General features: G+C 45.9%; 3 protein-coding genes across 3 annotated transcripts; 1 reads left to right on the top strand and 2 right to left on the bottom strand.

Moving 5' to 3' along the window:
- Positions 1-7556: 7556 nt before the first annotated feature.
- Positions 7557-10927, bottom strand: LOC108614010 (uncharacterized). The gene is made up of 4 exons (XM_018007875.2): positions 10668-10927; positions 8559-10616; positions 8367-8495; positions 7557-8305 (listed from the first exon to the last, which is right to left on the bottom strand). Exons 2-4 carry the CDS (start codon positions 10599-10601, stop codon positions 8066-8068), a joined length of 2412 nt encoding a protein of 803 aa, XP_017863364.1. The 5' UTR covers positions 10602-10616; positions 10668-10927; the 3' UTR covers positions 7557-8065.
- A 141-nt stretch (positions 10928-11068) lies between these two features.
- Positions 11069-16752, top strand: Als2 (Amyotrophic lateral sclerosis 2). Its single transcript, XM_018007874.2, has 5 exons — positions 11069-13684; positions 13742-14366; positions 14433-15578; positions 15962-16113; positions 16168-16752. The coding sequence occupies exons 1-5, from the start codon at positions 11365-11367 to the stop codon at positions 16395-16397; spliced, it is 4473 nt and encodes a 1490-aa protein (XP_017863363.1). The 5' UTR covers positions 11069-11364; the 3' UTR covers positions 16398-16752.
- LOC108614013 (pyruvate kinase) lies at positions 16654-19165 on the bottom strand. Its single transcript, XM_018007881.2, has 2 exons — positions 18315-19165; positions 16654-18257 (listed from the first exon to the last, which is right to left on the bottom strand). Exons 1-2 carry the CDS (start codon positions 18784-18786, stop codon positions 16795-16797), a joined length of 1935 nt encoding a protein of 644 aa, XP_017863370.1. The 5' UTR covers positions 18787-19165; the 3' UTR covers positions 16654-16794.
- Positions 19166-20850: the final 1685 nt, after the last annotated feature.

Genomic DNA, 20850 nt, shown 5'->3' on the forward strand with positions numbered 1-20850 from the left:
TTTAGCATGTACGTTTTTTAGAATACCAAATTAAAATGAATTATACAAGAAATTTAAATATGAAAAAAAAAGAACAACAACAGAAAATCGAGGCTCATGGAGACCCATAAAATTCTCGGTTTTTCTTGTAGGTAACATAAAATTTAAAAACATTTCAAGCAGCTTGAACCTGAGGCGCTATAGCTTCACCCAAGTCCAGTTGGCAGGTCAAATATATTTATTAGAAAAGTTTTTGTTTCTGTTGCCTTGAGTAGTTGAGCTCAACACACACGTTATTAGTGGGGGGAACAGCGTCGAGTGGGAACTCCGGCAATGGGCAACACTTGAAATGCAATAACAATTCTCGTAAAATACGCTCTTAAGCATTCGAAGGTATTCGCCAACGGTTCTTTCTCAGCAATATTTTTGTATTATCGATGTGGCCCGTCTTTGGTCTTTGGGGTAGTTGAATGATCTTTGAACACCTTAAACTTGACTGCGTCTGCTTTATTACCTTTTGGCTCCTTGTTATTTCGCACGTGTTTCCATTGTTTGTTGTAATTGGCTTGAGCATCAGTTAAAGTCACTTTATGATGCAGTATCTAATGCCAGATTTTCACACAAGACACCGCTCATCTCCAACTCGAGCTCCAACTCAAAGCCAGACGCCAAAGCCGCCCGAGGAATTGTAGTCTGCGATGCTGTCTGAGCTTTTCGTCTTGGTTTTTCTTTTTCTTTCTATTTTATTTATTTATTTTCTTTCTTGTTTTTCGTTTATTTTTTGGGCACCTTTATAATAATTTGCCGTTTGTTGTTGCGGGCACGTTGCCAAATGAAATTACTTAGCCCAGCCGTGGCATTAGCCGTAATATTATCCTTGAATGAATGAAGCGCACTCAGGTTCCTATTACTACTATTATTGCGGTGCAAATGTTATGGCCGTGTTATATATAAGTCGCGCCGAATGCCCATAACACGGTTATGGGCCCCAAGGGCAGCGTCACGTTGCTGATTTGATGGGTTGGGTGAGACCGATGCAGATGCAGATGGCGATGGCGATGGAGATGGCTGAGATAGAGAGTTGAGGCTGCTGCTGCTCTGGCGATCGGCTGTTGATAAGCTGGGCAGAACTGGTAATGCGTGCATTGACCGCAGCCCTCGAGCTGGGGCTGGAGCACAGCTGACGTAAGTGGAAATTAAATTTGAGGTAAGGCACAGCAAGCGTATCGGACCGTTTGGCTGGGCAGTGAGTACAGTTAACCTCGTTTAAGTGCGCCACGCACATGGACGACCGGCACAGGGGGGCAGGGCGTGCCAGTGTGAGTCCAATTAACAGTACCCAGCGACGTCGCTCTAACTATGCGTCGTGCCTGTCGCATCCCATCCTGAAGGAAGTCACAGTTGACTTGGACGGCATTTGTCGCATGCTCCTGCTTAAAGCATAACTGGTTCTGGCGACCGACAGACCGACCAAGAGCAGCCAGTCAGCCATCCAGCCAGCCAGCCAGCTAGCCAGCTAGCCAACTAACCAGCCGCTCAACTAACCCAAGCAACACCTAAGCTTAGAACCGGCAAGCCGGCATATACAAGTTTATAGCGGATGCGTAAACGCATTTGGCTCAAATGCCGTTAGGGCCTTTGACTAAATTGCATGGCCATGGACAGGGCAGCGTCGCCTTCGGCAGGGGCTCATACGATGACGACGTCGACGGCGACTGCAGCAGCGGCATTTGCATGCACAGCCAGAGCCAGAGTCAGAGACATGCGGCGGGATGGCGCATTTCAAGTAACGAGATTTGCCATTCAGTTGGCAACTTGAGCAATGTTAATGCATTACGAGCAAGCGCAAACAACCGCCCAGATCGCCAGCCCCATTTGACGTAATCAACACAATGGCCCAAAATGTTTGGGTCATTGAATTCTTGGCTCGCAGTATCTTTGCATCTTAACGGTATTCTTTTAGTGGCGCGAGATCAATGTACCTGCCTCTGCTCCGCTACCGCCACCGCCAGCGCCAGTGCCAGCGCCAGCACCACCACTGCCACCACAGTGGTTGAGCGTACGCTGGAGTATCATTCAGCTGCTCTCATGCCCTTTTATGTACGAGCCCCATTGATTAAATAATCCCAGCAAAGTGACGAGAATAGATGTGCTGGCAAAGCTGTTAGCTGAAACCTGAATACACTCACTGCGTGGCAAGCAAATGCAAATAATGGGCCTAGCTTCCGGACTATTTAAAGTCGTAGACAGGCAGGTCGGATGTATCTATATGCTATGTTTTATGGCAGATTAATGAGGCAGATCTAAGAATACTTGAAATATAAACAATGCAGTAGAAATCTTAAATAAATATTGGTCAGATATGTTATTATACAGACATATATATATTCATATATACAAAATTATCTTTTATATTTAAAACACATGTATTTCCTGCAACCTTACGTATACGCAAGGAAATTAATAAAATATATTTATGAAACCTATGGGCGGAAACAAAATACATAGATAAAGGTTCAAGGGTTTCTGGATTGAGGACAGATTTCAAGTCAAGATATTGACAAATATATAAACAAATATATATAAAACCTAAAATTTTAATAAAATCTAATATAATAATAATAATATAATTTTTAAATAATATTAATAAAAACAATAAAATAAATTTGTTATTTACATTTTATTATATTGAATAACTAATTTGTTAATTTAGTTGCTTAAACTTTATATAATATATATTTTATTGGAGGCACAAGTAAATGAAGGGAATATAACTTTTATTTTTTCAATATTTGTCGAAATATATTTTATTTACTTAATTTAATACATTGAAAGCATCATCAAGGTTAAGGGGTCTGATGCTCAGCTTTAAAGATGGAAATAAATATTTATTTAAATATATTAAAGCTAATTAGCAAATGCATCTAGAAAATATAATTTTAAAATATTAATTTATGATTTATTTTAAAATATTTGAAAGCATATTATTGATAGAAATAAGTAATTAAAATAAATATTTATATTATAGTAAATATAATTTTTTTTTTTAATTGTCTTTCAAATATTTTTAATTTAATAAATTTGAAGTCAATATCAAAGATAGACATAAATAAATCAAATAAAAATTTTTATAAATATATTATAGCTAACCAGCTAGCTAATTAGTTAGTTTACTAGTAAACATAATTTAAAAAAATAAATAAATAAACATAAACAAATATTGCCCTAGTTTCATTTAATATATTTGAAAACATCATCAAAGTTAAGATGCCTAATGCTCCGCATTCATGTTAGGGCATTACGCAATAGTAAACGATGTTAGAGAATACGTAATTATTTTTTATGATCTCCAGTGAAATGGCTACCGACTCAGCTCTCATCTCTCACATCTCTACTCAACACTCGTAACTTATCTCCATGCCATTAATTTTGGATGCCCCTCGTGTAGTTGAACTCAAAATGCTTCAAGTCGAATGCGTTCTATTGAATTGGGCCAAATTGCTTCAGCAGCGCTAAGAAGATTGAAATATGTTTGTTTGTTTTCTTCACTTTTGTGTGTATGTGGTTTTTTACAGCTTGAAGCGAGGAAATGCAAGTTCATCAAGTTGTTACTTGATTGAGTTGTTGAGAGGAATGCGGGAGAGAGAAAGAGAGTGGGAGGTGAGACCTTTCAGAAACTGTTTAATTGTAATTTATGTCTGAAGAGGAAAGTGTTGGCTTATAATCCGTATTTATTTACTAATGGCTAGAATATTAAGGGCCATGTTTGAAAAGCCCCTTGGATAGGCTCAATGATATTGCAATTAAATGGCTGCGCCTGAAACGTCACTGAATCGCTTGTTCTATTTAAAGCTTCAATCACAACTTTCTGTGGCATCCAAATCATCTTTTTCAGAGATGTTCTATTCAGGTTTGCCAGTGGCCGTCTTGCCGCCTTGCCGCCTGCCGGGCTGCCAGCCATTGTATGCAAAAGGCTCAAAACGTGCGCTAAATATAAAATTTAATATTGCAACCATACACATGCTATATGTGTAATGTTCTCTCTCTGTCTCTCTCTCTCGCGATCTCTTAGTGCAGTTTAAGCCAAATGAAGATGATCGCAGCTGCTGTCGGTGATCTGGCCTGATCTGTTCTGCTCCCTTCTTGTGGCCTAATGGGCGCGTTTAGCTAAAAGCTCAAAAGTTCAAGTGCCTTTCGGTTTGGGGTTATTTGCAGATCTTTTTACGACTATTTTGTATCTTAAAGATACAAGTTTATTTATGGCCAGCGCCAAGTTCACGATCCTTCGAGCCGTAAAGTGCAAAAAGTGCATAAAATGCAACGAATGACATTGCAACACCCGGCACAAGAAGCCGCATCAGCGTCACAAGCCGAATCACAGAATCTGCCACTAAAGATGCAGTTTACACACACACACTCACACTATATGTGTCTATGTGTGTGTGTGGGTAAGTTGAATTTAATGTAGTTTGCCTGCTAAATGCAAACGCACAGCAGCCACAGCCACAGCCACAGCCAAAGCACTGAGCCAGCGTGGCCACCGTCGCAGCTGAATGCTAAAAGGGTTTTGGCTTGGATTCGTTTATTTTATTTATTTAGTTTTTTCTTCTTCTTCTGTTCCTTTTTTGTTTTTTGTTTTTTTTTTTTTTTTTTTTGATGCGCCTCATTAGGAGTGGCTGGAAACCAGTTTGCAGGGGCACAGATCCCAGACAATTGACAATTTAAACGAATTTCTTTCAAACACAGCTCTGACATGGCCCAGGCACATATGACGAATAGTCGGTGCAGTCGCTGCCAGCCCGCCGCCTGGGGCCGAAGTTTACGCATGAAAAATGCAGCTCAGGCCATTTGGCCACCAGAGCGAAGGAGACGCTAACTGCGCCGAGGTGGCAGGATGCGGCTGAAGGTGGCGAGCAGGAGGCGAACAGTCAACAGCCAACAGCCAGCAGCCAGCAGCCAGAGCAGGCAACCGCCTGTATGAAGTGTCATTCATCTGCCCATAAACGCATTATTCAATATATACTTGTGCTAGCTTGGGGTAGAAGCTGCATCAGAGCATCAGCATCAGCATCAGCCTAGGCCACAAGAGATGGAGGACTGCCGCAGCTAGACAGACGACGACGACTGATCGGCAGACGAACAGCAACGACGATGTCTGACTAAATGCCTCATACTGCGCTGGGGTCTTGTGGGGCTGTTGCTGCCGTTCCTATCTGTCTGTCCGTCTGTCTGTCTGTTTGTCTGTCCGTTTGTTCGTTTGTCTGCATAGTTTCAAGGTTAACAAGTTGCATTTGCAATTTGGAACTGCAGCCAGACGACCGACGACCCTTCGACTGCTGGCCGCATCAATCGCTTTGGTGAGAATTAAATGTTTATGGCCTCAGTGTTTGCCCAGAGCCAATTTAATGAGCGACCCGAACCGAGCCGAGCCGAGCCGATCCCACAACCGCCGTGGACATGTACAGCAAAAAGCACTCTCCGTCGGGGCAATTGATACGTTTGATTGCAGACATCTTAGTGCTAAAATGTTGCTCAAATTAAAGCCTAAACACTCCCAAACAATGTTGTGCCATTTAACGACTAAGGACACGAATGAAATTGAGCCATGCTCGGATTCCTGCCAGCTATTCAGCACTCTAAGCACCTCATTAAAGCAGCTCTTGTCCTGCTGCTGAGCACGTCGATTAAACTCTTTGAGGCTCTTTTATGTTGTGATCAAGTTGATTTAATGAATTTACAACATCGACTTGATGTTGTAAAGGATTTCGCTGCCTCTATTTATACTAAGAGTCAGCTAGATTTCTATGGAATTTTATGAATAGTAGTAATACCTTAAGGCTGATAAAAATTAAAAGGAAGAGAAAATATGAAAGATATATGTAAATTATGTGTCAAGTGTAAGGCAAACTACAAGAGAAGAATAAAAAAAAAGAAAAGTGAAACAGAGACAGAAAAACATTACAGATAAGAGAGAGAGGGAGAGAGAGAGAGAGAGAAAGAGAGAGAGAGAAAGAAAGATATATGTAAAGAAATCGAATTAATTACAGACAGATATAGCAATAGGGAGCAAGAAAGAGAGAGTGAGAGGCAGAGAGAGAGAGAGAGAGAGAGTGAGGCAGAGAGAGAGAGAGTGACAGAGAGAGAGAGGAAGAAAACAAGAGACAGTAAGACAAAGAAGGAGGAATAAATTGGGATACAGAGACTTCTCCCAAACAGTACAGAAAGATAGAAATATGAATGGAGAATGGAAAGGAAAGTATTGAGCATATGACAGAGATATAGAAAGTGAGAGGGAGAGAGAGGGAGAGAGAGGGACAACTACAAAGAGTGAGATAGATACCCAGCGAAAAATATTAGAGATAAGAACGTTAAGATCAACCGATCAACCACAAATAACATTTCACTATATCAATTTCTACGTCATTTCACCATATCTATATCAAATTCAGGAATTTCCAGACCTGATAGAATTCGAATCTGGATTTTGTGAAAATATACAAATTATGATATTGGCTAGGCGACAATCGTGGTGTCAGAGAAGTGCGAGTGCCCGCTGAGGCCAAAGGACAGTAACGAGCGGCCGGCAATAATGCGACGCTGATCTATTATTCACCAGATTGTAAAAATGTAAAAATCACGCTTTCGTGTTGTGTATAAATTGAATGCAATTTATAAATGTCCGGGCATTGAATTAAATCCCAGGCCGCCACATGGCCACGATGTTCGGCCGGGCGGCTCTCAGCAGTTGGTGATTTTTCAAAATAAACAACCTTGAGCTGCAGCAGAGAACAATTGCCAGCGCAGCAGCAGCAGCAGCAGCGGCAACAGCGGCAGGAGCAGAAGCAGGCACAATAGACAACAACAGCAACGGCCAAAACCTACAGCAAAAACTACAACAGGCAGAGCAGCAGAAATGGATCCGCGGTTCCCCTTAAAGGCACTGCGAACGATGAAAAATTGCGCCAATTGAATTTGGCCAACGATTGTGCCCTGCCAGAAAGACGGAAGGGCGACGTTTGGGTGCAAATCTACTGGGCGGTCGCTTACTTTTCAACGCATTTATCAATACCCAAGTGGCCACGTACCTTGGCCAGAACCTTAGCCACAACCTCTACCAATGCCAATGCCAAAGCCAAAGCCAATGCCAATGCCAATAGCCAAGGCCCAGGCGTTGACAATGCCAGGTTTTCATATATAAAACGATGCCGCCACATAAAATGTGAGCAAGCGAAATGTGAATAATCGACTGGGATAAGCTTAAACATACGCTCTGCTGCTCTATTATGCTAGCCGAAACTGGGAAATATTAATATCAAAATATTAGATATTATAATTAATATTAGATAGTATAAATATATTATTTCTCAGAAAATTGTATTGCTAAAAATGTTTAAAATCGATTAACACATGGAATAAAACTGAACTATATTTATATAATACCCTGTACTTTAATTTTTCATAAGTTCAGAGATTAAAATAAAATCAAATATTTATTTGGTAAATTTAACAAATCTATGAAAATAAATAGTTATTGTAAGTATTTTTAAAATGCAAATTGAAAATAAAACAAATATGTATCTTTTTTGGAATATATGTATATATATATAGGGATAAATATATTTGCATAATGTAATATAATAAATATGAAATGTATAAAAAGATATACACTATGAATAATATACATTTATGTGTATATATATATTCGTAATATATTCGATATATTTCAAGAAATCGATTCGATTAACAAACAGAAATAGATATGGAAATGTATGCCTATAGAAAATACATATTCGATTTTATATAGAGCTGAAAGCTGTGGGACTAGTTAGCCTTGTTAGCAATAAGGTGGGCTATTCAATAAATGTTTAATGAAATGTTCGAAATAATTGCACATTTGAAATGAGATGATTAACAAACATAAATAGTTGCTTTTGCAAAGACAATAACACACACAAAAAGAAAAGGGAAAACAATAAGAACACAAAATAAGTACATCAAATAATACAACAAAAAATTGAAGCTAATTTATCATCTATGATTTATGCTAAGTGACTAAGTTTAATGGATATGGCTGATGTTCTGTGACTCAAGCCTTTTCGGCAACGGCGCGCAGCTCTTCCATAAGGGATGGCATGTTCTCTGGCCGTGCTCTGCTTGACTCCAGACCGGCCAGCAGCGTAGTGAGACTTAGCATATCCTCACGGCAAGCGGCCAAGCCTTTGCTCAGTTGGCACAAATTTGGCTGACTACGTTGACTTCGTTCAATTAGATCCAATATATAACTATTGCGTGGGCGACCCGTCTCCTGTGCAGTTTGCTGAATGAGCTGAAAGTAAAATATAGTTGAATTGAGTTATTCAGTTGGAATGCCCGTATGCAGTGCTCACCTTCTTGTAGTCATCAATCAGATTGGGCACCTCATGAGCCGGCTCCAATGGCGTAGAGTTCGCTGAAGATTTGCCTAAATCTGCAGGTTTCAAACGAGCCTTTTCTGCGGCCAGACTTTGCTCTAGAAACTAATGAAATATATATTGTGCAAATGAGTTCTCATCTTCTGCTATCCATATCCATCAACCCACCTTGATTCTGCTTAGAGCTTCTTCGTATTTGCCTCCTATTTTAGCTAGCTTCACTTTAAGCATGGGCAGCTCTGCTGCAGCTTTTGCAGCGCGCAGCTCCTGTCGTAGCAATTTGGTCAGCTGGGGCCAGCTTTTGACATGCTGTAGCTTGCGACCCGTTTCCGCTTCCAGAATCTGCAGCAGGCTGCTGTGCTGTTTCCTGGGAGCACACTGTCGCTCCTTCAGCAGCGCCTGGACTTGTGCCTGCAATTCCTTCAGGTTAGCCGCATCGACAGCTTGTGCTTGCCTGAGCTTTTGCAGCTCGTTGCTATTTTGGCTTTCATGGGCTCGACTCAACAGCTGCAATTGCTGCAGCTGTTCGTTTTGCTGAGCGAACAGCTCATTGAGCTGCTGCAACTCGTCGGATTTCTGCTGCAGCTGCAGTTCCATTTGCCGCTCCATTTGCTGCGTGGCTTGCAGTGCTTCGAGCAGCTGCATCCAATCTGCCTCCATTTCATTGGTATTCCTTATCTTATCATTCTGTTGTTGCAACAGTTTCTGCAGCAGCGCAACTGTTTGTTGCTTCTGTTTGCTGACTGCCGTCAGCTGCTGCTCCAGAGACTCAATGCGCTGCTCCAGCACAGGCTCAACGGGCATCGTTTGGGTTCCAGCACTTGTGAGTTGCTTGGTCTGGCTCTGATTCAGCTTCTCTTCCATTCGGGCCTTCGCCTCACTCAGCTGATTATATTGCTCTGCATTAAGTTGAAGCTGTTCCCGAAGCTTATTAAGCTTCTCTTGCTTCTCATTATTTTGTGACTGCTGCTCCTCGAGCTGGCATTTTGTGTGTTCATATTTGGCACTCGTCTCGGAGTATTGTTTGTGGAGCTCCATAAGCTGCTGCTCCACTATTTGCAGAGCTTGTTGCGATTCTTTCAGCTGCCTAGCGAAAGCTTCCTTTTCCGTTGTTAAATCCTTCAGTCGAGCGTCTTTAAGAGCCTGTTCCAATTGCTGTGCCTCCAGCTGAAAATTCAACTGCTCCAACTGCCTCTGCTGCTCCTCATTTTGGGCCTCTAGCTTCGACATGAGCAGCAACTCCGACTGCAGCTCAAGCAGTGCGTGCTTTAGGGTTGCTATTTCACTCGTCTTGGCAATGATCGCGCCATGGAATGCCATGCTATAGTTGTGCATGGCGTCAATGGTGCACTCGCTGCTTAGTTTTTGCTCGTAGTGCTGCTTCATGTCCAAGAACTCCCGTTCTTTCAACGCAAGCAGCTGTTCCTGCGTTTGCAGCGTTTCATTGAGCTCCGCGATGACCTGACGCAGCTGCTCTCGCTCTTCTGTCACATGCCGAAGCGTAGTCGACTTCAGCTCCAGCTTATGAGCCAGTTCGCGCTGCTCGTCGATCAGCTGCTTGCACTGACGCGTCATGTGTTTGTTTTCCAATTCGACACCTGCAAGCTGCCGCTGTAGTTCTAGTTGCTTGCTATCATGTTCGAGACTCAGACGCTCCATATCGGCGAGCAATTGTTTCTTTTGCTTACGCAGCACTTCCGTGAGCTGTCGCTGGTCCATTAGCTTTGCCTGCTGCTGCTGTGCCTCAAAAGATTCGAATAAATTTTCGCTTGTGGCTTGTTTTGCTATTTCTGACGACAACGGCATTGTTGTACCAGCTGCCGCCAGTCCACATTTTTCAAGTGCGGCGCATTTCTCTTGGAGTCGCTGGGATTCCTGTTGTAGTCTCTGATTCTCTAGCATATACTTTCGCTCCTGGACATAGAGACGCTCTAACGTTTCGAGACGGCTATGCTTTTGTGACTGTAACTCCTGCTTGTACCACCGTTCCGACTTGGTCAGACGTTCCACTTCACTGCGCGATTTGCGCAGCTCCTGTGAGACCATAAAAAGTGAGTCCTCTGCTTCGTGAGGTGGCTCGTCCTGTTTCACCCGTTCCTGAGGCAGTTGCCATGTTCTGGAATGATTTGCTGTATCATCTGCATCACTGCTGCAGCTGAAAAGGCCAGAGTCATCTGCCTGCGCTACGCCCCCAGAATTCTCAGATTCCATTGCGTTGGCCGAGACCTAGAAACCAAAATAGTCAAGGTCGTTTAATTAAAGGTCACTAGTACTTACCAGCTGTTTGCACTCGTTGCCAAAATTATTTAAATTATGGCCTGTTAATAATAGTTAGCACACAAGCGGAACGTATTCATTTTCCACGTTGTAAACAAAATTTACAAATTTTAATAAGATTTGCCAGCGGCGCAGCTGTTGATGGCGAAGCAGTGTGACCGTTGCTGCTTAAAAGCAAAATGTCTCAATAAAATAAATACCAGCACTGCATGTGTCTGCAGCTTTGTGTGGATAACATATTTTATTTATGTATATATTTCATCATATTTAATAATTTATTTTTCATTAATATTTTTCATTATAACTATAGAACCTGCAATAAAATAAGTATAAAATATTACACAATGCGGACTAGCTAATTTTACAACCTGAATTTTGCTGACTAGTGTATGTTTTCTCATATTGGAATCTAACTTTGTGCATCTACGGTCACTCTGGCCGCAAAACCATCACAAATAAAAACTTATTAAAAATTTGCCAATTTGAAAAGCATAACACACAACTGGCGATTCGCGTCCGTGGATAACTTCAAAAGTAGTCATAATGTGCTCTTAGAATGCATTAAGCTGCGGGGCAAAATGCAATTATTATGTGTAAATAGAGTCTAATTAGAGTAGTTGCAATTGCGTGTTACAAAACTCGCAAGTGGAAAGCAAAACCACAACAAAAACAAAAACAAGGTCCTGGAAGAAGAAGCATGTCGAGCTCCAGCGAGGCAGCCAACAGCAATGCCGAGGCATTTGCCATCTACTACAAAGGCAAGGCACTGCAGCTGAAATGGAAGGGCGTGCCTCCGCTCACCCGCTCGCCTGCCTTGCGACTCTGCTGCATAGGGAGTAGTAAGAGCGAAGTTGGACGCGAGACTGATTCGCAGGCTGGAGTCCAGTTCGATTCTGATTGGCTGCTGCTGCTAACAGCGGATCATTCGCTCTATTCGGCCACACTGCTGCCGACGCACGATGTGCACACACTGGAGCTGAGCCTGCTGCGAACGGATGTTGTTGACGTGGACTACTGTCGCGGGAGCCGACAGCTCTTTGTGGTGCTCGCCAATGGCAGCGTCCAACGACAGCTTATTGCAGGCAGCTGTCGCCCGGGCGCATGGCAAACGCTCAGCTTTGATCCGCTAGAGCTGCACGACGAGGGCGTCAGCATGCGTCGCGTCTGCTGCTCAGAGCAGGGCGTGGTCTTTGTCAGCGTCCGCGGAGCAACATATGTGCTGGGCAGCTGTGGAGAGGTGTTTAACGCTGAGGAACCTCGCCACATGCGCCTCTGCGAGGAAGGTAAGCAACTGCTGGACCTCGTCGCTGGAGATGAGCACTTCGTGATGCTCCTGGCGCCGCATCAGCAAGCCGACGACGTGCTGCAGCTGCAGCAGGAGCAGCCACAAGAGGAGCAAGGCTCACTCAAATCGATACACAGCGGCAGCTCGGAGCGTAGCTTTGCAGCGAACACCCGTCATCTGCTCCATCAGGGCTATGCGCTGCTCCACACTCAGCTCTTTACATTTGGTGCGTCTAACGGCGGCCTGCTGGGCACAGGGGATCACATCCGACGTGCCCATGTCGCTCGCCTCGAGAAGCTCGACGGCATGGGCGTCTGCAGCATTGCCGCCGGAAGGCAGCACAGCGTGGCGCGGACTCTGGACGGGCGCCTCTACCACTGGGGCATCAACAATCGCGAACAGCTTGGCGAAGATCTGAGTTCTCCCATGGAAATTTGCCTGGCGGAGCAGATTACGCCGGAGCAGCACACAGCGCTGGAGGCCACCTGTGGCGACTATCGCACGCTAGTGCTGGATGCAGCTGGGCAGATCCAAACGCTGCCCCAATCCCAGTCCAGCACCTATGCGCAGACGGTGCTGCATTTGCAGATGGGCGCTGCCTGGCCTCGTCAGCTGCGCCTCTTGCACTGTGCCGGCGGATACACTCTCCAGAATTGCCGCCAGTTCCAGCGGCAGTACCACTACTTTCTTAGTCACCTGGAGTCACAGCTGCAGCTGCTCCTTAAGCAGCGTCAGGCTGTGCAAACGCTGATGATCTGGGAGTTTCCCGTCTTGGCGCCCCTCTTGCTCAACTGGGAGCGCATCGTGTGCCTCTTGGCAGCCACGTTGCACTCCCTCGAAGGGTTCTATCGCGCGGACTACGTGCAGCCGGCGGATCTCCTCTATATTTGCTATCATCGCGAGTATATCGAGCTCTTCGAGAGCTACACCAGTGCCTATTGCGATGTGCTCTCCGTGAACGGCTTTGGCGAGGCGGTGGCTGCCATTTGTTCGCCCCCATTGAGCAACCACAATCCCCTGGCAGAGCTGGGCGAGGAGAGCTACTTAACGCGCCTGTTTCAGCAGCCGTTCGGCATCTATCAGCTGTTCAACCAGTTCATGGAGCTGCTCGTGAAGACCCAGCCCGAGTACGATGAGCATCGGTTGGCCTGGTTGGAGTTCGCGCGCAAGAGCTGCATCAGTCAGGAGCTGGCCGACAATACCAAAGAGTTCTGGAGCAGCAAGGAGTGCACGCCCCGCATTTCGCATCTGAGGCAGCGTCAGCGACGCGTCATACTCACCTCGACGCTGGTGCCGCTGAAGCTGGCCAACGCTCGCATCAGCATATCCAGCCACAGCTTTATACTCTTCTCTGACTTCCTCTGCCAGGTGGGCAACAATGCGCTCTACACCTATCCACTGAGCGCGCTGTGGGTCTGGTCGGAGGGCGAGCTCGACCTGCGCATTGTGACGCCCGAGAAGAGTTTTCTTCTGACTACCAAAAAGGCGGAGTCACGCAAGATCTGGCTCGACCAGCTGCAGGCGAGCATTGTGGCCGCCTTGAAGCGACCTTTGGGCAGCCCCGTGCCCAGCGTGCGCTCCACCGCCTACGAGTATAGTCGCGAGCATCCAAAGTTCTCCCGAGTCAAGGCCTGTGGCACTTGGCGCAAAGGCGTGCTCCATGGCAACTGCTATCTGGAGTATCCGGATGGCAGTGTCTACTGCGGCGAGGTTCACCGTGGCGTCATCGAAGGTGCGTCCCCTCCTCGCATATTTAAACTTTTCTAATGACTGTATTCCACATTTATAGGCTATGGTAAGATGGTGATTCCTTCGACCGGGGTTTACGTGGGCAACTTCAAGGGCGGTCGGTTTCATGGCTTCGGCATCTACGAGCTGAACGGCAGCGCGGCGCAGGAGAGCGAGATCTATGAGGGCAACTTTTGCGAGGGGCTCTTCCACGGCCACGGCATGATGCGCAACAATCGCTACATCTATGTGGGCGAGTACGTGGCCAACACGCGCAGCGGCTACGGCGTCATGGAAGACCTGATCAGCGGGGACAAGTACATGGGCATGTTTGCGGACAACAAGCGCTGCGGGCCCGGTAGCTGCATCACGAATCGTGGCGACTACTTTGAGGGCACTTTTGCGGCCGACGATCTCACTGGCAGCGGCGTGGCTGTCTTCGAAAACGACTACTACTACGAGGGCGAGCTGACGCTGCAGGGACCTAACGGGCGCGGCGATTACTATATGCCCTGCGGCGATGCTGGCAATGCTGGCAATGCCTCGATGGGCGCCAGCGAGGAGGACGACGACAACTATGAGCTCATAGGCAATAAAATGTTTGGCCAGCTCAGTGGCAGCTGGGAAACGGTGCGCATCCAGACGGGTGAACTGGCACTGAATCGACGATTCCCCAAGTTCCCTAGGTAATTATGCCAAGCAGACGCTAATTCATATAATATTTGATTTTTTTCTTATTTTATTGCTTTTAGCTCTCTTGGCCGCATGGTAGTGGATCACAATCGCAAGTGGCGTGCACTGTTCCAGAACTTTGAATCGGACCTGGCGAACTGCAGCGCCTCCAGCAGCAGCAACAGCGTCTTCTCCGGCATTTTGGGCGGCACCCTTAAGAAACCGGCTAAAGCCGCGATGAGCACGGCCCAGATATGGAGCTGCATAGCGATTTATATGAACAAGCAGCGCTCTCGAGACGGCCCCAAGCCGGGCAATTACTTCAACAACATTCTACTTAGTCTGCCGCTGCCACCGAAGCCGGCGGCACAGCCTTTGATGAGCAGCACGCCGACGTTGCAATCGACGCTGGTGACTCGAAAGATGTCGATTTCGTTGGACTTGTTCGGCTCGACGCCACGTCGGATTCAGTCGCAGGAGACGCTATGCAGCAAGCAGGACGATCTGCAGCGCTCGGATAGCCTACTCTCCATTGGGCACAACTCGACAATAGACACCAGAAGCTTGGTGAGCTTTGGTCTCAACGAAAGCCTGCTGGAGCGCAGCTTCAATGGCGGACAGGAGCCAGGCAATCTGAGCACCAGCTTTGGCAGCGTGCTGCAGAACAATAATAACAACAACAACATATCCAAGAATATTAACAACAGCAACTGCTCGATCACCTCGACGACCTCCACGGGCAGCGCACTGCTGGAGCAGGTGCCCAGCTTTGGCATGGCCTCGACACTGACCGAGCACGATGTGAGCTGTATTCGGCTTTATCTGGAGCAAGCATTCAAGGATCAATATCATCCGCTGTATGCACTAAATGAGCGCATCGCCAACTGTTTCCACTACTCCTACGGCTACTGGAAGGTGAAGCCCACCTCCATTCTGGCCAAGCAGGCGATGCGCGAATGGGAGTCCATATCGAGGCGTACGTATCGGTTCGTGCGTAAAATGTTTCCTGCCCTGCCGGAAGACTACTGTCACCTCGAGGGCAGCAGAGAGGTGATCTCCCACATAACGCTCCTCTACCCACTGATGCTGTCCGAGGGCATTTACTCCACGCTGTTCGTGCTATACGCCAACAAATACAATCGCAAGGATGAGCTGTACCGGCACAACCTAAACCATGCCGAGAAGCTGAGCGACGGGGAACTGGTCCAGCTGCTCGGCCACGACAGGTTAACAAATTATAAACATTGCGTTTATTTTATTTACACTTTCGATGGCAATGGGATGGCAATTAAAATTGATGGGCTCATTCGCAATTCTCGTGTTAACATCAAATATTTGCATGATCTTTTTAATATTTACCTGTTTCCAAACTGCGAGGGCGATTCGAATCTTTGCCCAAACGGACCACCGTCGCAATTTGGAGCTCCATGGACTAGATTTAAACTCTCAGCGACTTAATCACAATATTTAACCATAATTTGTCAGCTTGTTTCAGTTATCTGATTGCCCCGACATTGTGAATCTTAATGACCATATTTTAATTGCCAAAACAAGTCAATCCCGTTCCCCTCAACTGCTCCGATTTGTATAATGTTGTTTGCCTTTGCAGTTGCCTCAATGCTGTGATGCTGGACACGCAATTCGAGGCCGCGGTACAGTCGCTGAAGCAGCTGCAGGAGAAGTTCAGCCCCCAGGATATGTTGACTGTGATACAGCGCAGCATGGAGCTGCTGTCAGAGGCGTATGAGCACGCCATGGCCAGTGAGTACTTCAGCTTAGCTTGATAACAAAGTCAATAATCTGTAAATATTGCAGCGAGTGCCGCACAGCTCAATGCTGACAATATGATTCCACTCTCTATGCTGTGCATGCTGCGCGCCGCTGTGCCACATTTGGGCGCCGAGCTGGCGTTGCTGGACGATCTGACGGGCGGGCCAAACTTTCAGGCCGAAATGAATGGAATGGCGGGCTATTGTTACACGACCCTGAAGGCTGCCTACGAGCATATCACGATGAGAGCGCTGCAGCGGAACTCCTTGCCTTGAGCTCAACCTAACTGGACGCCTGTATTAATATTGTTACAATTGTTATGGCTTTGGATGCCAGCGATCAATATAATTTCTAGTTTATGCTTTGTTACATGCGCACGCACGCACACATAGCCGAGCGTGCCGCGAGATATCCATGAAACGTTATATACCCTGTATATAGAAATTAAGTGCAACTGTCCTCGTAGGTCCTCATAGATGTAGGCTTGTTATTTGTCTGTACAGTTGTCGAGGGGTTTTGCATCGATCTGTGTATAATGTATAATGTATGTATATTTGAATAACTCTACAGATTAGCTTACAGTTTAAGGATAACACATTCCGATTAAATACATTTATCATAACAATTCAATTTAAGTTTGCATAGCTAACGGTAACTTGGTAGTATCACTGCTCAATGAGTATACATAAAGATGCCTTTCTTATCCGGGCAGACATCGCATTGCGCATCCTGTGGAAATAGCGACTTGCCCAAATGGGATACGAAATTTTTCTTATCGAAGGTATAGATCAAATACTTCTCGGGAAACGTGGTGCCCGTGGCGTAGTTGTAGACCAGTATGATCTTGTCCCCGTCCTTGATGCTCTTGCGCGAGGCGAGGTAGGCCAGGGCAAAGACGGACTTGCTGTAGATGTTGCGCTGATGGCCGGTGAAGAAGCTGGTGCGAAACGGCAGCATGGTGACATTGTGGTACAGGGAGACGTAGTCCTCGGCGGAGCGCATGTGGCTGACAAACAGGATGGGCGTCTTGGGTCTGAAGTGCGCCACTTTCTGGACCATGCGCGTGGTGACGCCACAAATGACAATGGCTGCGGCGTTCGCCTCCATGGAGGCGGTAACGACAGCCCGGGCCATGCCGTCGGCACCCGTGTGCGAGCTGTCGCAGAGGGGCATCTTGGAGAGGGCCATTGGCAGGATCTGATCGAAAATGGCGCTTTGCAAGAAACTAAAGTAGAAGACTCCCTGGTACTGGTCCGACCTGACCAAATATTTGTCCGGATAGAAGAACACGTGGTAATAGTGCTCGGGATCGACACGCAAACGCTGCTGGCTAATGTGCCAGGGATTGAATATGATGGGCTTCTTGGCAGCATGGGTCAGCTGCAGGATGCACTGGGCATCGGGACAGATTTGCAAAATATCCGGGGCATTCGGAGGCTCCGATAGCTCCACCAGGAGCCCGTCGTAGTGCTGCGCCACCCAGTTCATTTCACCATCGCAGCCTTTAATGTCGTTGATCACCACGCGGGCGTAGAGTCTGAGACCGTCGCACTGCAGCTGCGTCATGACCCTCTCCAAGTCGTTCACGTACTGCACGGTGCCGGCGATGTTGGATATGACCACATTGATGCCCACCTCGCGGGAGAATGTCAAGTCCTCCACCTCCTCGTAGGAGACGCGATATCGGCTACAGCGTTGCGGGAAGAGCACCGGCATAAACGACTCTAGGGTGCCCTCTCGGCAGACGCAGCAAGTGAGATGATCCTGACGGACGGTGCGCACCATCAGCTGTATATCCTCGCCCACCAGGATTATGTCAAACTTTTGAATATCCACCAGCAGGAAGCGCGCATTCACATAAATCACGCGCGACGTGCAAAACAGCGAATAATCCCGGTCGGTAGTCAGGGTGACTCTCTCGCCCTGGCACAGTTTAACACCCGTCGTGTACTCTTCGGCCAAATATCCGCTGTACTGATGGCGCGGTGACAGCTTGGCAATGATGGTGGACACGACGGGAAAGCCGTACTCCTTGGACACGGCGATCTCTGTCTCGCGCAGCCGGACAACCAGATCCTGAGTCCTGCCCAGGGGTCCACGGAACAAATCGACCAGAAAACAGCGTACGCCAGTCTCTGCAACAAAATTATGAAATAATCCCAAGGTGCAGTCATTCCCTCATTCACACTCACGCAAATACATATTCAGCTCCTCGTCGGTGCTGCCGTAGCCCAGCTCGATGCACTGGTTGTTCCCATTGGGATTGACGCCCTCCGGTACGCCGAGGATCTCAAAGTCGGTGAAGAAATTGCCCCACCGCTCTTCGTCAAATGGCAACTGGCAAATATCCTCGCTCAGCTCCTCTTCCTCAGCGATATCGACATCTTCAGTGGTACTGGTGTCTTCCAAAATGGTCATCTTTCTGAGGCTGTGCACCGATTCCAGCCGCTGCAAGGCGTCAACATTCAGTTCACTGCCATCACTGACCTCCAGGCCAAACAGATTCCTGAATGCCTTGCGGCGCTGCATTGCGGCCAGCAGCTCCTTGGCCTTTAGCACCTTGTCCACATCGATGGTAGCTATTTTGAGCTTCTTCCAAATATTTTCATACACTTCTATCTGGCTCCCTCTGGTAGAGCCGACTAGTCTCGATACTGTGGACATCGTGCTCAAGTTTCGCCTTCCTCTTTCAATACAAAATCAAATATAAAAGTAAAGTCGAACACAAGGATTTACGAGTGTCAAATATATGTTTGAATAAAATCAATTGAGATTTGAGTATATCAAAAAGTAGGACTTAAAAAACAATCCTATTATTCTATTAGATAGCCAAGTTGGTACCATTCAAATATTTGACCTGGGTCTGAAAATAGTACTAGTAGTATATATAGGATATATAGCTATTATATGGGAAATCCATGTGGGGTAGCCTCAATTTCGATTTGGATATGAAACTTGGGAATAATGAAGTCTGTGTCCCTACGATTATTCGATTACTAGATCATTCAGTATTATAAGTTGATTAAGATATTGGGGACATATTTTTTTTTTCTCATTTTCTCAACAAAGCTGAGATTTCAGATTCCAAAGGAATAAGGATTTTTGAAAAAGTCACATTGATGCTTAAACTTTTCCTGTATTAGGAATTGTATTTTGCTTATACATGATATTTTTAAGTAAGTATTTATTTAATAAGTATTTATTTATTTATTTTTTTATTAACATGGATTTCACACAATTCACAATTGTTAAATTCGTGCAGTTTAATACATAATAAAATAGTAAGTATTGGTATGGATGAATCTATGCTAAACTCAGGAGTACAAGGAACATTATATGGGTATACTAATTTTGTTCAAGATTAGAAAAAGTATATTAACAATTAGAAATAATACAAAAAGAAAGGAATAATAAAATTAAAAGTTTATAATAAAGTATATACATAAATAAAGTTGCTGAAATGATTGAAAATTGAATCTCTTTGATTTCTTTTATTTAGAAGAAACCGCACAGGTATTTTATCTTAATTTTCGATCATTGCTTGCTTTAATTTGTTTATTTCCGTAATTTATTTGTGTGTTTTGTGAAGCGAGAATGTTAAATTTAGCAACGCGTCAAGTGAAATGTTTACAATGTGAGAGAAAGTTAAATGGGAGCTGGCAGCATGGGTAACTGAGCATTTTCCGAGTTTCCAACGCCACTTGAAGCAGCAGCAGCAGCATCCCTCCAGCCCAGCGCCCCGTAAACATAAACAGACGGAATGTTTAGAGAATAAAAAATTCATATTCCAGGCGAACATTTCTCAGTTTTCCATTTTCAACTGATCTGTTCTTTTGGACTGCTGCTGCTGCTACGGCTGCTGCTGTTGCTGCTGCTGCTGTTATTGTTTATTTTGAGAGACACGGGCCAGGTCTTGGGTGTGGCTAGTGCACGAGCTAGTCTAAACAACGGCAGCAGCATTTCCCTTTTGCTACCTAATCACACTCGAGTGCAGGCCGCTTGAACTTTGACGTGAACTGCAGCCGTCGGATGTGGGGCTATGGCTAGGTATGGGCATGAGCATGGGCATGGGCATGGGCAGGGGCCTGGGACTCCTCCCTAATAAGCTATTTTGTCCGTTTTTAGAAACAATTCCTCTGCCACAAGGCAATGGCAGCGGCAGCGGCAGAGGCAGCGGAAACTACTGTGTGTGGGTGGGAGATGATGTATAGAGGTGGGGGCTGGGGGGCTTGTGTGGCGTACTGCTGCGAGACCATGGGCGGCCAGCTGCTGAGCATCGAACATGAATTGCCGTGCTCGTCGTGGATCGCTCGTGCACTTGAGTTCCGGGCCACTCGCTCACCAGCTCGCTCGCTCGCCTGTCCATTTGGGCCTCTCGCTCGCACCGCTCCCGAAAATCTGCCATCCATCTCTTACAGTTCGTTTCGTTTCGTGTCGGCATTTCAATACATTTTTTCATCTTCTTCTTCTTCATTTCGTTTTGTGAATAGAATTTTTCAACAATTTGGCTGTCTTAGAGTTTTCGAAATTTTGGAGCGTAGTTGCAGTGTGTCGCGACGCGTCGGCGTGTACGGATCGGAGCGCTATAGTTTTCCAATCAATCCACCCACATAACAGAAAAATTAAGGAATATCTGATAATATTGAACAACTGCAAAAAATGGATAAAAGTTAATAAAAAATTATAGACTATTTGTGGTTGTTTCACAACTTGAAGTGCTACGTCAGG

Source organism: Drosophila arizonae, chromosome 4, assembly GCF_054131065.1.
Source record: "Drosophila arizonae isolate 15081-1271.41 chromosome 4, UAZ_ARI_1.0, whole genome shotgun sequence".
NCBI classification, from domain to species: Eukaryota; Metazoa; Arthropoda; class Insecta; order Diptera; family Drosophilidae; genus Drosophila; species Drosophila arizonae.

Excerpts from the sequence above, each read along its gene's own strand:
- LOC108614010 (XM_018007875.2), bottom strand. The coding sequence starts at position 10,601 with ATGGAATCTGAGAATTCTGGGGGCGTAGCGCAGGCAGATGACTCTGGC. Across the intron at positions 8,496-8,558 it reads AAGCTCTAAGCAGAATCAAG|TTTCTAGAGCAAAGTCTGGC; the intron begins GTGGGTTGATGG and ends ATATTTCATTAG. Across the intron at positions 8,306-8,366 it reads TGATTGATGACTACAAGAAG|CTCATTCAGCAAACTGCACA; the intron begins GTGAGCACTGCA and ends TTTTACTTTCAG.
- Als2 (XM_018007874.2), top strand. The coding sequence starts at position 11,365 with ATGTCGAGCTCCAGCGAGGCAGCCAACAGCAATGCCGAGGCATTTGCC. Across the intron at positions 14,367-14,432 it reads CGATTCCCCAAGTTCCCTAG|CTCTCTTGGCCGCATGGTAG; the intron begins GTAATTATGCCA and ends TATTGCTTTTAG. Across the intron at positions 16,114-16,167 it reads GTATGAGCACGCCATGGCCA|CGAGTGCCGCACAGCTCAAT; the intron begins GTGAGTACTTCA and ends TAAATATTGCAG.
- LOC108614013 (XM_018007881.2), bottom strand. The coding sequence starts at position 18,786 with ATGTCCACAGTATCGAGACTAGTCGGCTCTACCAGAGGGAGCCAGATA. Across the intron at positions 18,258-18,314 it reads GGAGCTGAATATGTATTTGC|AGACTGGCGTACGCTGTTTT; the intron begins GTGAGTGTGAAT and ends ATTTTGTTGCAG.